The sequence below is a fragment of the Zalophus californianus genome, chromosome X, assembly GCF_009762305.2.
Source record: "Zalophus californianus isolate mZalCal1 chromosome X, mZalCal1.pri.v2, whole genome shotgun sequence".
Taxonomy (NCBI): Eukaryota; Metazoa; Chordata; class Mammalia; order Carnivora; family Otariidae; genus Zalophus; species Zalophus californianus.
Genome location: NC_045612.1, coordinates 68,182,848 through 68,199,641, shown reverse-complemented (window position 1 = coordinate 68,199,641; position 16,794 = coordinate 68,182,848). Strand labels below are relative to the sequence as shown.

The following is a 16,794-nucleotide window of genomic DNA, read 5'->3' as shown; positions in this document are numbered from 1 at the left end:
AAAAGATGACTGGAATGTATCTGCCTTTTAAGCATCTAAAATCTAATCTCTTCAACAAGACACACAAGATAACTACTTGCAGAAGATGTTACAGGAGTTCAGAGGAGGAAGAAATCAATGTCTTTCAAGCTTATAAAGAATGGTTCTTGGGGCACCTGGGTGGCAAAGTTGATTAAGTGTCTGCCTCTTGGTTTCGGCTCAGGTCGTGATATCAGGGTCATGAGATCAAGCCCCAAGTCAGGCTCTGCACTCAGTGTGGAGTCTGCTTAAGATTCTTTCTCCCCGGGCGCCTGGGTGGCTCAGTCGTTAAGCTTGTGCCTTTGGCTCAGGTCATGATCCCAGAATCCTGGGATCGAGCCCTGCATCAGGCTCCCTGCTCGGCGGGAGGCCTGCTTCTCCCTCTCCCACTCCCCCTGCTTGTGTTCCCTCTCTAGCTATCTCTCTGTCAAATAAACAAATAAAATCTTTTTTAAAAAAAACATTCTTTCTCCTCTCCCTCTGCCCACCCCAAATAAATAAAATCTTTTAAAAAAAGGAAGAATGGTTCTATAGAATAAACTGGGCTTTAGCTAAAATTTGAAAAACAGAGAGGAGTTAGAAGGCATTTCAGAGAGTATGGCAGAAATGAAGGAACAAACACAGAAAAACACAAGGTCCAAGGAACAGAGAGCAATCCAGAGTGACTGGAAAAGCAGTATTTATAGGAAAATATTTAACAATATGGCTAGCAAGCTAGTTATGTGGGGGATCCTCTAGGGCCTTGAACACTAGGCTAAGGTATAGATACCACTGAAATCCATAAGCAGAGGAGTGACACTTAACCAGAGTTGTTATTTAGGAAAAATAATCTTGATGTGTTATGAGGGATGGACTGGAAGGGTAGTAAATACCCATAAGCAGTGAGAAAGTCATGCATAAAGTTACAAGGGCCTAAAACTATAGCATAAGTTGAGAAAATGAAAAGGACAGGATAGGTCATGGTTACTGCAATGAAATGTACACCTACTTCCCAGAGTTACTGTGAAGATCAAATGGCATAATAATATAATAGACTTGAAAAGTATATTTACTCACTAGTAACAAAACCTACAAGGGTGTCAAGAGCATAAATGAGGATTTTAGGAAGACAAATTCTAGAAAAGGAAGAAAATCAAAACAACAAAAATGTCACCTTTTGCAGACAATTAAATATACCTATTAAAATTATTAAAATATTAAATAATTAAAAGACCTAATTTTGGTAAAGACTGAGCATCAAGAAAAATAATGCTTATAAATAAAAATTTAAAATTACCTCAGCATTATAAAAATAATGTACATATAACAACTAGAATTCAAGGGGAAAATGGAAAATTACCTAAGAGGTAAAACTGTGGGTTATTTTTCTCATGTTTTTATTAGATGCAGTTTTGTACAATTAAAAAGAGAAATTTATAAGTAAAATAAAGAGGGAAAACTATAAGGATCATATATAGAACAGGCAATTTCGCTTCTATTTTAAACTCTATAACATGGGAAGGAACATACTCCTATTTGAAAAACCAGGGCGCCTGGGTGGCTCAGTGGTTAAGCGTCTGTCAAGTCCCACATCGGGCTCCCTGCTCATTGGGAAACCTGCTTCTCCCTCTCCCACTCCCCCTGCTTGTGTTCCTGCTCTCGCTATGTCTCTCTCTGTCAAATAAATAAATAAAATCTTTAAAAAAAAAAAACACCAAAAACTTTCAGATAAACACTGAGTATCAATTTATTACTGTATTTTCCATTTAATCAGAATTCTGATATGAGCAAAGTTTCCATTCCACTTCTACCCCCAACTGCCTAGTGACAAGTGCCCTTTACTCTGCCACTGGATACTCAGGAACTCCATTAGAGAACCCCACCCTGAAATATCATATTTACCAGGGATTCTCTGATCCCCCCCAAATTCTATGCAAAATGAAGTATGTGTGTATGCCCATTTTCCTAGGGAGAAGTTTCATGGCTTTCGTCAGATTCTTGAAGGGCCTAGTATCCTAAAAGAAAATTTAGAAATAATCTGAACTTTTCTTCCCCCTCCTTTTAATTTTGATAGCCAATTCAAATAAGTATGTCAATGGCTTAAAGAAAGTTATTTATTCGACTATTTTCAAATAAGGGATCTTCTGAATTCCTCTTCTCAATTCCCAGTGCCACTTCAGACTAAGACCTTTATATTTCCATTCTTTATCATTTATAGCCCAGGTAAGCTTCATCTTTATTCACAACTTTTACAGCACTGCTGCCACTCTCCACCTCACCTCCTCGGAACCTATTTCTACCTTCAGATAATTTTAGAACCTATAGCTTACTCTTCCCCCACTCTAATTCTATCTCCCCAACACTAGCAAATACTGAACTCATTACCAATCTCATTCTTTTTACTCCTGTTCTTAGATCAACAAGTACTGTAAGAGGCAGAACCATATAAATTTGCCCCATTAAAAACTTAACATCAATTTAAATGTAGCCTATGTTGTTCCTGGAAAACTACTAACAGTAATAAACTAGGTTCACAAAGTAGAGTTTCTATTTATACAAAGGACAACTCCCAAAAGATCAGAGTCAAGAAACTAAAGACTTGAAGAAACTTTAGAGATCAAGTAGTTGAATCTTATTTTAGAGAAACCAAGTCCAAAGGAACAAGTGATCTGTCCAAGATAATCAAGAGTAGAAACAGAGCTCAGGTAGGTGTCCTGATGACAATGTTCATTCCACTATACCATGCTATGTCCTTTGTACGCCAGCTGTTTATCCTCTTTAATGCTTATAAATCAAAATCTTTCAAATTATCTGTATTTTCTCCAGTAAGATTTACTTACTACTACCTCAAGACCCCTTAACAGTATACAACATCATTTCTTCCTGGCTTGTTGAGTGAGAATGATACAAGGGAAAATAACTGAAAGCCTTACTGAAATCAACATAGACTACACTTCTAAGTACCCTATAACTCTCTCATATGAAGAACTGAATTGGTTTGGTATGTCTTGCTTTCCTCAAAACTAAGTCACTGCTTCTTAATAACTTATATTCTTCTAATGATTGCAAATTATTGTTTAATGATTTGTTCTAGTGTCTCCTAACACCAAAGCCAAGACTAGAATCCAACTCTTCTGTTTACCAATATTCTTTCTGTCAAATCACCCCTTTTAAAGTGAGTTTTGATCCTGAATGATATAAATTTAAGTCAGTTCTATCTTCAAGATACCTATTTAAATTTTAATTAATGGTTATTTATTCTGCCCCTTAGGTTATTTAAAGTCTTCCTTGCTCTCCTAATAAAAAGACTATTAATTTAAGAAATTCTTTTTTATATGCATATTAAATCCCTCTTCCTACAACTGAAGTCTATGTCTCTTTTTATAAACTAATGTTCCAAGTAAGTTCAGGTATCACTAAACTACTATTGAAGGATAGCCTTTAATTAAAAAAAAAAAAATGCCCTGCAGGTACTTTAAATGTCACTGAATCACCTCTCACCTTCTTTAAGGTCCATGCAAAATCCACTTAAAAACACCCTTAGTTTTTCCCTCTTAAATTCTGTTCTAAATTTTCTTATTACATTTTATGTCTTCTCAGTAATCACTGTCATTTCTTGATATGCATCTTAAAATATAAAACCTGTATCTTAAAACTAGGATCTCTAAAAAGCAAAGCAGGAGGATTGTTTCACTAGTGTAATTATATTCTACTTCAATTAATATGAAGGCCAGAAGTGAAGTCTCTTAACAGCATCCAGTCAGCAGTGGGAGCACAGGAAGGGGGAATTTACTACCGGGAGATAGTAAAGCTCTCATCCATTGTCCATGATGAAAACAAATGAAATGTGAACCAACAAATGAAAACAAAACAGTACCTATCCAAAAGAACTACTAAATAGAATATACAAGGTAAATACACTAAAATAAAAGGTATGCCAGACAGACCTCAATGGAAATACCTACTACAAACCAAAGAGAAAGGACAGACCATTTTGTTGCATGCAGTATAAACCAAGGAAGACAAGCCAGTCAAAATCAAATGAAGAGAGTTCCACTTCTGGCATGACAAAATAAGATCTCCTTAGACCCACTCCCCAGCAAAACTGGTAAAAGTTATAAGAGGACCACCATTTAAAGTCCCTAGAAATAGTCCTGGGGCATATAGCAAATGCAATAACATTTACTCAAGGAAAGCTACTAGAGCTCAGTAAGAATAGCAAGTCTGTGGTGTTTGAACCAGGACATACTCCCTGCCTCCCCACTCCCAGTTTGGCAATATGGAAACTCCACTTGAGACTGGTATAGCCGAGCACAGTACATCACCCCCCCTTCCCTTTCATGAGCTCCTAGTCAGAAGACTATCTTCCTGGGAAAGACAGGACATCAGCATTTCTCTCATCTTTCCCCCAGTGGGCTAACGTGGTCAAGAAGTAGGGGCTCCCTTCTTCCATACACCCCCACAGAAGGGACAGAGGCTGACCTTGGGTGTGCTGCCACTGAGAATACTTGATTGTTGAAGGCCCAATCACCCTAACCCTGACTCCTAAGAGGCTGGTTCCATACCAGGAGAAGCATGCCAAAAAGAACTCCTCTTACTCCCTACTAGCACTCAACACCTAAAGTGGGGGTATCACTCAGAGTGGCCACCACTGTCCCCACCCCCAGCTTCAGACCTGTGGCTGGTAGATTTTTGCCTGGGAGGAGAAGACCCTAAAACAGATCTCTTCCCACAGGAATCGACTTAATGCGAAGTTCAAGCCTCAGGTTGCTCTCAAAAACATGGAGGTTCTCATGAAAGGCCAAGCGGGAGAAAACTGATGGAATCATCGGACATAGAAGCTAAACTGTGAGTCAGCTGGTTTGCCCCAGAGAACCAGAAAACCAAGAAGGGAGGCAGCTCAGAGGAGCCTGCCTGGGATCAGAACAAATCTCAAATGTTGTCCTCAGGAACTATCACTTCAAAGCAACACCAATTTGATTGCTTTAGTCTGTGGAACAATTTCTGCCCCAGGGCACTGTTGAAAACAGCAGTGCAATCTGCCAACAACTAATGGACCATAACTGGGAAAGAGACAGAAATCCTCAGCAAAACTACTGTCATCCCAAGGTAACTATGGACATACCCAAGGCTATGCCCCTTAAGGAGCAACATCAGAGGCATTACCACTGTGAAATAGGAAGTAGGCGGGAGAGTGAAGAAAGACATCACTAAAATAATCCAGCCAGTCTTTAACCAAATAAACAAGCAAGTAAATAACAACAACAAACCCTGGGAAGGAGGGGACCAGTACCCCAAGTTACTACATTATCTAAAATGTCCAGTTTCCAAAAAATTGCAAGACATGCAAAGAAACAGGAAAGTATAACCTATACACTGGGAAAAAGCAGGCAAGACAAACTGCCTGTGGTTTTGACCAAATGTCAAACTGAAAAGAAAACGAAAAAGTCATTATAAATATGTCCAAAGACTAAAAGAAATCATGTTAAAGAAATGAAAGAAGGTGTGATGACAATGTAACATTACATGGAGAATATCAATAAACAGATAGGAATTATTTAAAAAGAACTAAATGGAAATTCTAGAGTTGAAAATTACAGTAACTAAAATGAAAAATTCACTAGAGGGGACTGACAGCAGATGTGAATTGGCAGAAGAAATAATTAGTAAACTTGAAGACAGAACAACAGGGATTATCCAATATGAAGAACAAAGATAAAAGAGTGAAGAAAAATGAACAGAGCTTCAGAGAAATGAGGGCCATTATTAAGCACACCAACATATGCACAATGAGTGTACCAGAAGAAAAGGAGAATGATAAAGGAAAAGAAAAACTACTTGATGAAATAATGGCTGAAAATTTCCAAAGCTTATTAAAAAGTACTTACTTATTAAAATGTAATTTACACATCCAGGAAGTGCAACAAACTCCAAGGAGGAAGCATACAAAGAGATCCACAGACACATTATAGTAAAAACATTAAAAGCCAAAACAAGGAGAACATCTTGAAAGTAGCAAGAGGAAAAAGACTCCTTACTAACAAGGGGACCCCAGTAAGATTAACAGCTGATTTCTTAGCAAAAACAATGTGTAGGCTGGAAGGCAGTAGGATAATATTCAAAGCACTAAAAAAAAAAAAAAAAAAAAAAAAAAAAACTGTCAAGCAAGAATCCTATATCCAGAAAATATACTGTTCAAAAATGAAGACAAAATAAAGACATTCCCAAATAAACAAAAACTGGGTAAATGTGCTAACAGAATCACCTTATAAGAAATACTAAAGGAAGTTCTGTAGGCGGAAAACAAGTGACCCCAGAGTGTAATCCAAATAACACACACACACACACACACACACACACACACACACACACAAAACAAAGAGCACCAGAATGTATAAATGCACACTTTTTTTACCTTTTTTTTTTAAAGATTTTATTTATTTTGACAGAGGGAGCACAAGCAGAGGGAGAGAGAGGGAGAAGCAGGCTCCTCGATGAGCAAGGAGCCCGATGCGGGACTCAATCCCAGGACCCCAGGATCATGACCCGGGCCGAAGGCAGCCACCTAACTGACTGAGCCACCCAGGCATCCCTACCTTCTTCTTTGAACCAATTTAAAAAGCAACTGTATAAAATAATATGGATAAAATTAATTGTTGAGCCTATGACATATAGAGATGCAACATATTTGCCAATAATATCACATAGGAGATGGGTGGGAGCACAGCTATAGTGGGATAAGGAAATGACTCCAGATGGTAAATCAAACACAAGAGAAGAAATGAAGAGAACTAGAAATGATAAATACAATGGCTAGTATAACGAAATAAATATTTACTTCCTTTCTTCTCTCAGCTTCTTTTAAAATCATAAATTATATAAAGTAATAATTATGACAATGTATTGTTAGGATTGTAACATTTATAAATGTAATATTTATGAAAATAAAACAACAAAGTGGGGAAACAGAACTAGAATATACAAGAGTAATGTTTCTATATCTCACTAGGATTACATTATACAATTCTTAGAAGAAAACATGGTAAATCTTCATGACCTCAGATTTGGCAATGGATTCTTAGCTATAACACAAAAAATATGACCAACAAAAGAAAAAATAGGTAAATTTGACTTTATCAAAATGAATAGCTTTTGTGCTTCAAAGGCCATTATCAAGAAAGTCAAAAGATAACCCACAGAATGGGAGAAAATATTTGCAAATCATGTATCTGATAAAGGACCTGAATCTATAATTTATAAAGAACTCTGACATCTCAACAATAACAAGACTGGTAACCCAATTAAAAAATGGGCAAAAGACCTGACTAGACATTCCTCAAAAAAAGATACTTAAATGGCCAATAAGCACATGGATAGATGTTCAGTGTCTTTTGTCATCAGGGAAATACAAATCAAAACCAAAATGAGAGAACACTTCACACTCACTAGTATAGCTAAACTAAAAAAGTAAGATAAGAATAACTATTGGTGAGGATATGGAGAAATTGGAACCCTCCTGTACTTCTGATGGTAATGTAAAATGATGTAGTCCTTTGAAAACCAGTCTGGCAGTTCCCTATAGAAATAAACATAGTTACCATATGGCCCAGCAATTCTACTCCTAGATATACACCCAAGAGAAATGAAAACTTATGTACATATAAAACTTGTACATGAATGTTGACAGCAGCCTTATTCGTAACAGCCAAAAGATGGGGGAAAAAACCTTAATGCCCACCAACAGATGAATGCATAAAGACAATATTGCATATCCACAATGAATATTATTGAGCCATAAAAACAAGTGAAATACTTAATACATGCCATAACATGGATGTGCCTTGAAAACCTAATACTAACTGAAAGAAGCCAGTCTCGGGCGCCTGGGTGGCTCAGTTGGTTGAGCGACTGCCTTCAGCTCAGGTCATGATCCTGGAGTCCCGGGATCGAGTCCCACATCAGGCTCCCTGCTCGGCGGGGAGCCTGCTTCTCCCTCTGACCCTTCTCCCTCTCATGCTCTCTATCTCTCATTCTTTCTCTCTCATATAAATAAATAAAATCTTTAAAAAAAAAAAAAAGAAAGAAGCCAGTCTCAAAAGATTACATATTATATGATTCCATCTATGTGAAAAGTCCAAAATGGACAAATTATAGAAACTGAACATCGACTGGTGGTTTCGTAGGGCTGGTGAGGGAGGGAGATGGGGGGTGATAGCCAAAAGGATAGCAAGTATGTTTCTGAGGTAATAAAAATGTAAAATTGGCTACGGTAACAGTGGTACAGATCATTAAATACACTAAAATCCACCGAATTGCACACTTTAAATGGGTGAATTATATAGTATGTGAATTAATCTCAAAAAAGATGTTTTTAAAAAACAAATGAAGAAAAGTATATGATCAGTGTCCGGATCAAGAATTAAGAACTTTTTAAACTTAGATAAAAAGTGCTGTGGACTAACTGTATGATACCTCAGTTTCTACCATATAATTATTGATGAAAAAAATTCTATCACTCAAAATTCATCTTTTTAATATTAACTAATGTGGTAGACAGGCAATTGTATAATAGATCATTACAATTTAAATCTTACCATACCAACAATTTTAATTAAAAACTTTGTTTAAGGTGTTTTCCTCTATTAACAGTGCTCTAGTACAAGTATCTTTAGAGGGCACTTGGGTGGCTCAGTCTGTTAAGCGTCTGCCTTCAGCTCAGGTTATGATCCCGGAGTCCCAAGATCCAGCCAGGTGATGGGCTCCTGGCTCAGCAGGAGTCTGCTTCTCCCTCTGACCCTCCTTCCTCTCGTGCTCTCTCTCACTCTCTCCTCTCTCTCTCAAATAAATAAAATCTTTAAAAAAGGAAATATCTTTACAATTCAACATTTATTGTATGCTTAATGTCTGCCAGAATCTTATTTACCTTCATATCAATACCTGACACACAGAAGGCAATAAATGAATGAGTGGCCTTAAAGGCTGTCATTTACCTATACTAGGATTTAGTTACCTCATCTGTAAAATTAGAAGGCTGGATATGATCTTCTCTAAAGTAGCACTGTTTGAACAGAACTTTCTGCAATGATGGAAATGTTCCATACCTATGTGCTTTTTAGCCCTTGAAATGCAGCTAATGGAATTACATTTTTAATTTAAATTTAAACAGCCAAATGAAGCCAGCGACTACCATATTGCACAGCATAGTTCTAGGGTATAATCCTGTGTGAGAAACACATTGTACAATGCATCCCAGTAATCACATACATGTGGGGGTGTGTATATATACACACATAAAAACAATAGTACATAAGGCATTACTTCCCCTAATATGTATAAAGCACTGATATTATCTTTCTTATTCTACTGAATTTCATATAAAAAAAAAGTGCTGATCCAACCTATTAACATGATTTCCTAACACTGCACTAAGGTTCTTTTCAGCTCTAAAATATTATGCTATATAATAATGACTGTCCTAAAAATATGTATTAATATTTATTTTGTAATCTTTCTTTAAAGATTTATTTATTGGAGGGGGGAAGGGTAGAGGGAGAAGGAGAGAGAAACCCAAGCAGACTCCACACAGAGCCCAATGGAGGGCTCAATCTCCCAACCCTGAGATCATGACCTGAGCTGAAACCAAGAGTCAGACGCTGAACCGACTGCACCACCCAGGAGCCCCTATTTTGTAATCTTAATCACAAGTCACTATCTGAAGGTGCCTCAGGCTATATCAGATTCTACTAAAAGCCTTATAACCATTCCTTCATCTCTCTGTTAAATCTATGCTTTTTTTTAATTATGGCAAGAGTTGCATGCCTTTAAGAAGTAGAAAACAAAAGTAACATCTTTCCCTTGTTTTTCACACTTTGGAAATGGTAACCAAAAGGAATGGTAGGATATACAGAAGACAGTGGAGGAAGAAAGTTGTGGGGACAGTGTTCATGAAAAGAGAGAAAGCTAATTTTTTATTTCCATCACTTCCTCTGAAACTCCCAATGACTTCTCCATCCCCCTCAACCTCCCAGCCTGACAAAGTCCTACAAATTTTATCTTAACTTCATCACTTTTTAGAGGACTACAGAACAAGAACGGCTCCCAAGAAATGATGTGTTACAACTTTCAACTATAAAGTGTTTTTAAAACCTTAATAAAATGATCTGGATTTGTTCCCCTAGCCTAATCTGCCACTTCTATCTTAAATTCCTCAGTAACCTAAAATTATATGTAGTTCTACAAAAGGTCCATGTTCTCTCTTACCTGCGGGCCTCTGCACACACTATTCCCTCTTTAGCTAATTTCTCTTAATTTTTAAGGTCTTGGCTTAGCTATCAGTTACTCAAGGCATTTTACCCCACCTCAAAATGAGACTTGATGCCCTTCACGTATACTCTGTATATGTGTACTTTGTACCCTCCCCATCATTGCACTACTGTATTATATCTGCCTGTTTACTTACCATTTTCCCTTACTAGATTTTAAACTCTTTAAGGATAGGCCTATATTTTATTCTGTTCACTGCTGTAAAGGTGTTCAGTAATTATTGGATGAACAAATGGATATAATTTCTCCAGAACTCCACAAGCCTAGTGTCATTCCATATTCTCCCTGCTTAAAATGTTCTCCCCAGTTCTATCACCAGCAAGAGATCCTCTCTGTAATCTGGTCCTTAATTATCACCATTTCCTCTAGATGGTTACTGTCTTTATTGCTTATACTATTCATTTGATATTTAACCTACCTTGTCTTTTAGTTATTCTTGTAATGGATAGATTCAATCTCCTTAACTAAATTGATCAATCTTGAAGGCATTAATGTATGTTTCTCTTGGTACCCCCATTATTGAGCATAGCCCTAAGTACATAGTAGATATTAAATATCTGTTCACGCAGAATCAAAATTTATGAGGGTGCTTCTCATACAAAACTGACAATACTTCAGTGATACTGATGAAGAAGTGGTGGGAATTAAACTTTTTGTCAATATATAGGAAATAAAAGATGTACTAAAGTACAAGTACAAATAATTTTTTTTAAACCGCTGAGTGAGGGATAACAATGGACACAAATATTAAGTGGCACTGTAACAAAAACTACATTCATTAACTGAAGAAAACTAGCTTTATGGTTTCCAAAGTGACCTGTATGCACAGAAGAACACTATTTTCAGATCAAAGGACAATCGTGTTTACATATGAATTTAGGGCGGTCAGTGTTTTGGAGAGAAAGACAATTAAGGTTTTGGCCTATCAAGAAGCACTGTCAGCAGAGAGTTAACTGGTGCCAACTCAATTTGCCTCTTGTTTACAGGTAGGTTTGCCATCATCTTACAGTGCCCCCTCGTTGCTACTTCCAACTGAGTAAAATCTGAACCATGGACATACTGGTCCCAAATTCCATTACTAACTTTAGAAAGTAGCCCAGTTTTCCTTGCATTTAGAAGGATAAGCAATCTGGGAATCCTGTCTACCCCATCTCTTAAACTCAGAAGAAGAAAAAAAACATGTAAATCCTGCAAGAGTCACTAGCGCTTAGGTGCCCTCTGCCCGAAACCTTCCGTCCCATTCCCCTGTGCTATACCACGAAGGTTTTCTTTATCCCTTCCTCAAATTACCCCAATTTCCTTCACTTACTGATGTTTCGAGTTAGCCCTGACCACCTTTCTTCTTGGCGTTCTCTCTGACCCAAGGACACGAGGGCAAACTTTTCCCTATAGGTCCCTTTGTCCTTCACCCTACTCCACCATGTGAACGGCATCTCACCTGTGAAATTCGAGCGGTTCCTGAAGCGCCGCACTGACGTGATCTCCACTGAGAACCTGCGCCACGGACAAAGACTAGAGGCCGGATCAGAAACACGACACGCCGGCGCTTTTCGAAAGCAGCCGCTGCAACTGCCCAGCGTGAAGAAGGTATCGCGAGCAGCGCCATCTTGAGCGAGGAAAGAGGAACCGAGAGCAAAGGATTGTGGGACGCTGGCGGACCCAACCCAGCTACCTTAACCTTCGCTCCCCTCCCCCTCATTTTCTCAGGGCCCCAGACCGGAAATAGCTTCTCAGGGAAGAGTCCGGTCAGACGCTTGGGCTCAACCGTTTTTATTTCCAGAGGAAAATACACAGCGGGTAATATCAGAATAACGTTGTTTTTCTGTTTTCCTAGATTTGCCACATAAAATACAGGCTGCGCAGTTAAATTGAGATAAACCAGTCATTTTTTTTAGTATAGTTATGTTTCAAATACAGCGTTTTGCTAGATCTGCCAACCCTATCTTGTCCAAGCATTCCACTTTTCTCTTACAGCCTCCAACTCAGTGCGACGCTTCACTCCATTTTCCCTCTTCATATTCTTATCTTCACTCTCCGGAGCACTAACTCTTAGGGTAGATTAAACTACGGATACTAACTTCCCCAGGGAGGAGACTTCATGAACCATGAGATACACTGGGTTGAAACCCCTGAAGGCTGATGGTTGAGTGTGGGGCTGATTGTTCACTTTTGAGCAAACCTTGGGGCAGTTTTCCTTTGGTCTGTTGCTCTTGGGATAGTTTTACACACACACAAACACACACACACCTTTGCCAATTTGCTTCGCTTTCTAGTTCTTCCATTTGGTTTCTGCAAATGTATGTAGAGAAGCCCATGTTTAAAGACAGGTTTATATTCTTTTCTCACTGATGTGGGAAACAAAGGCAGAAGAAAAATTATTAAATTTCCTTACTATCTACAACCCATTGACAAATCCTTGAAACAGGCAGAGTGACATTCCTCTAGGAACTCAGCTACGTCCGTGTTAATACTTTGCTAAGGGCAAAAGGCACCTTAGCTCCCCACCCCCAGAATCCTGTAAGTCTACTTTAACATATAAAAATTCCTTTGAAAACTTCCTTTATCTCTACCCCCATCACCCCAGGTACATGTTGGCAATCACCCTCCAAGCATATTACCCACAGATACACATCTGAAGAGTCTCATGACTGAGTTTTTACTCAACAGTAATACATGACCTTTCCTAACAATAGCTAGCCCCCTCAGGATTCCTTAGAGACTTATGCTATCCCTAACCGCGCCACCAACTTGAAAGTATATAATGGGCCACTCCTAATGACCCATTGCAGCTCTTTCTGCCCCTGGGTCTTGTCCCTGTGCTTTAATAAAACCGCCCTTCTTGCACCAAAGACATTTCTAGAATTCTTTCTTGGCCGTTGGCTTCAAACCCTAATGTCTTTTCTTACATCACTCACCACTATCATCAAACAAAATATTTAAATATATTTACAGTTTTCTGGAAAACTGCATCTCCAAGTGTCAGCGTTGCCTAAAATCCTGTAGGCAGTGATGCAGTTGCAATTTTATATTCACTGCTGCGTTCTCAAACTTTTTACACAAGACAGGCAAATAATTATGTTGCCACTGAATCTTTCTACCCAGGTAAAGCATTGTCCAATAATGCTCTAACTTTTGTAAAATATAGTAATCTAGGGACGCCTGGGTGGCTCAGTCGGTTAAGTGGCTGCCTTCAGCTCAGATCATGATCCCAGGGTCCTGGGATCAAGTCCCACATCCCGCATTGGTCTCCTTGCTCAGCAGGGAGCCTGCTTTTCCCTCTGCCTGCAGCTCCCCCTGCTTGTACTCTCGCTCACTCTCTCTCGCCTGTGCTCTCTCTAGCAAATAAATAAATAAAATCTAAAAATATGTATATGTAGTAATCTATGTACTATTATATCTTGTGAGAGATTGTTAGATAGAAGGTGGCAAAATATTTTGAATTTTTATACTTGCAGAAACACTCATACACATTATTTTGCTCATTCTTAACAATAGTTTTTTGGGGGTATTCCTCATTCCTAGTAGATAAGGAAGACCAGGGCGATGTGGTATTAGAGTCAGAATTAGAACAGAGGTATTCTGGCTGCTATTACACTATTCTTTACACTAAAGATGTTGTCTATACTCAAAGACAAGGCTTAATTGAAAGTCTCTAGGGACCATATAGAATCATAAGATTTTAAATGAGCTAAGACCTCAGAATTCTGAAACACCTAACCCTACAGATGATTTCTCAGGATTCTTGAGAAGTTTCATTAGAATTATCTAAAGGCATTATTGGCATGGATCACCAGTTATGAGGTCTTTGAATGGAGTCAACATATTTTTACTGAAGTAGTATTCACTGAAAGTCAACTCTTCTGATTAAGAAATATGACTAGCATTGGAATATCCAAGTAAAAAAAAAAGGAATATCCAAGTATTTACTCTGTAAGGAGCTAAAGTGGGTCAAACATGAGCCAAATGAGTCAAAGAAAATTTTCAGTGTACCCAGAAATAGAACATGAAGCATAGTGAAAGTTGTGCGCTGTTAGAGAACTGCAGCAACAGACAGGCCAAGTTGGCCTACAGCAACTTGACGCATAAGTGTCTAAAATAATTAAAGAGACATGGGAGCACACAATAAAAGCACTATAAATAGCTGTTGGAGACTCAGATCACATGACAGCACTTTAATTATGCAATAATTATACTTACATGTGTATACTATTTTGCAATTTACAAAGTGCTTTTTAATATCTTATTTAATACCCACATCAACACCAGAGAATAGGCATTATTCATTAATATTCACATATTTAGGGGTGCCTGGGTGGCTCGGTTGGTTAGGCATCTGCCTTCAGCTCAGGTTGTGATCCCAGGATCCCAGCCTGCATCAGGCTCCCTAATCAGTGGGGAGTCTGCTTCTCCCTCTCCCACTCCCCATGCTTGTGCTCCTTCTCTCTCTCTCTCTCTCTGTCGAATAAATAAATAAAATCTTTAAAAATATATTCACATATTTATGAGGAAACATACATATTTATGTGGCTTGACAGAGGTCCCAGAGCTAATGGGATGAAAACCAAACCTAGGTTTTATGACTCCAAATACTGTGATATTTTCACTTAATTACACCTGAAATGTGGAAGAAACACTTAAGTCCTTTAAGAAGGCCACAGTGGCCTCTTCTGTTTCTAGAAAATGTCAGACGTTATTCCCACCTGAATGCTTTTGCACTTGCTTTTTCCCTTCTTTGAGACTTTTTAATGACTCAAATATCATTGTTTAGAGAAGCTTTTCAAGAGTACCTTCTTTAAAGAAACTATTTCCTGTCCCTGCTGCTATCACAATGCCTTGTTTAATTTCCATTAAAATCTTGCTACTCAAAGAGTGGTCCATGGACCACCAGCATTGACATCACTTGGGAGCTAATTAGAAATGCAGAATCTCAGGCCCCACTCCAGACCTAATGATTCAGTATCTGCATTTTAATAAGAATTCCCTAGGTTATTCATATGCACATTAAAATTTGAGAAGTACTTTCAGAGCACATATAACTTCCTGAAATTAACTTCATTTTTTGTGCATTTTTAACATTAAGAAATATTTCATCATAACTAAAAATTATGAAGGAAAAGATAATGGACACCCATGTACCTGCAACCCAGCTTAGTCATATCTTAACATTTTATTGTATTTGCTTTAGATCTTAGGGCGCCTGGGTGGCTCAGTTGGTTAAGCAGCTGCCTTCAGCTCAGGTCACGATCCCAGGGTCCCGGGATCGAGTCCCACATCAGGCTCCCTGCTCAGCAGAGAGCCTGCTTCTGCCTCTCCCTCTACCTGCCTCTCTGCCTACTTGTGCTCTCTTTCTATCTCTGTCAAATAAATAAATAAAATCTTAATATATATATATATCTTAATTTTAAAAAGAAAAGAAAAAGGGGCACCTGGGTGGCACAGCCAGTTAAGCCTCCAACTCTTGATTTCGGCTCAGGTCATGATCTCAGGGTTTTGAGATCAAGCCCTGTGTTGGGCTCCATGCTCAGCACAGAGTCTGCTTGTCCCTCTCCCTACTCCTCTGCCACCCCTCTTGATCACTCTCTTGCTCCCTTTTTCTCTCTCTCAAATAAATAAAATCTTTTTTTAAAAAAAGAAAAAATACCCCAGATTTTGTCTTACCTCTATTATCTGATTCCTCTATTGGTCATGTGGTTTCAATACTGTTTATTGTTCTGGCTTTGAGTTTCCTCTTTGTTTAGGACCCCTAGAGAGTTTCTTTGTTTGACTTCAAACTCAACTATGCAATTTCAAAACTGTGCGGGAAGGGTGTTGTTGTAATTTGTTGTTGTTGTTGTTGTTGTAATTTTTATCCAACTTGTCAATGTATTTGGAGTATAAATGATGATTTTTTTCAAATAAAAATTGCTGTATCATAAGGTAGTGCTATATTTAACTTTTTGGGGAACCTCCATAATGTTCTTCATAGTGGCTGCACAAGTTTGCATTCCCACCAACAGTATAGTTGAAAATATAAAACTCAACACCCAAAAAACAAATAACCCAGTTACAAAATAGGCAGAAGACATGAATACTCATTTTTCCAAAGAAGACATCCAGATGGCTAACAGACACATGAAAAGATGCTCCAGCATTTGCATTCAAACAAAAAATTATCAATAATGTTTTACAGTTTTATAGTTTCTTTATATGTATGTATACACACACTCACACATATCCACATTTATCACTATTACAATTTCAAAAGAATACAGTATAAAATAAATAGTTGACATAATAAAGTTATGTTTATCACTCTTCCCCCTTTTTGGGGGGGAACATTTATTGAACATTTATTTTTTTCTAAGCACTGAACTGGGTGCTTTAACTCATATCATCTAATTTTGTACTCTCAAAAGCCCATACAGAGCAGGTTCTAATATAACACTTACTTTTCAAATGAGGAAAAGGAAGCTTAGGGGTTGCCCAATGATACAT

The 16,794-nt window shown here is 38.1% G+C and overlaps 1 protein-coding gene across 2 annotated transcripts in view; it reads right to left on the bottom strand.

Annotated features, from left to right (window-relative positions):
* Nucleotides 1-11,938, bottom strand: part of ABCB7 (ATP binding cassette subfamily B member 7) — a 162,139-nt gene extending 150,201 nt beyond the window's left edge. The window contains exon 1 of one of the 2 annotated variants that reach the window (XR_003522559.2): nt 11,759-11,938. Coding sequence is in view for 1 of the 2 variants with exons in the window: in XM_027607891.1 (XP_027463692.1) it covers nt 11,759-11,926 (168 nt within the window). In the remaining variant the exon portion in view is untranslated. The remainder of the gene's footprint in view (nt 1-11,758) is intronic. The other variant, XM_027607891.1, reaches the window with a different exon arrangement.
* Nucleotides 11,939-16,794: the final 4,856 nt, after the last annotated feature.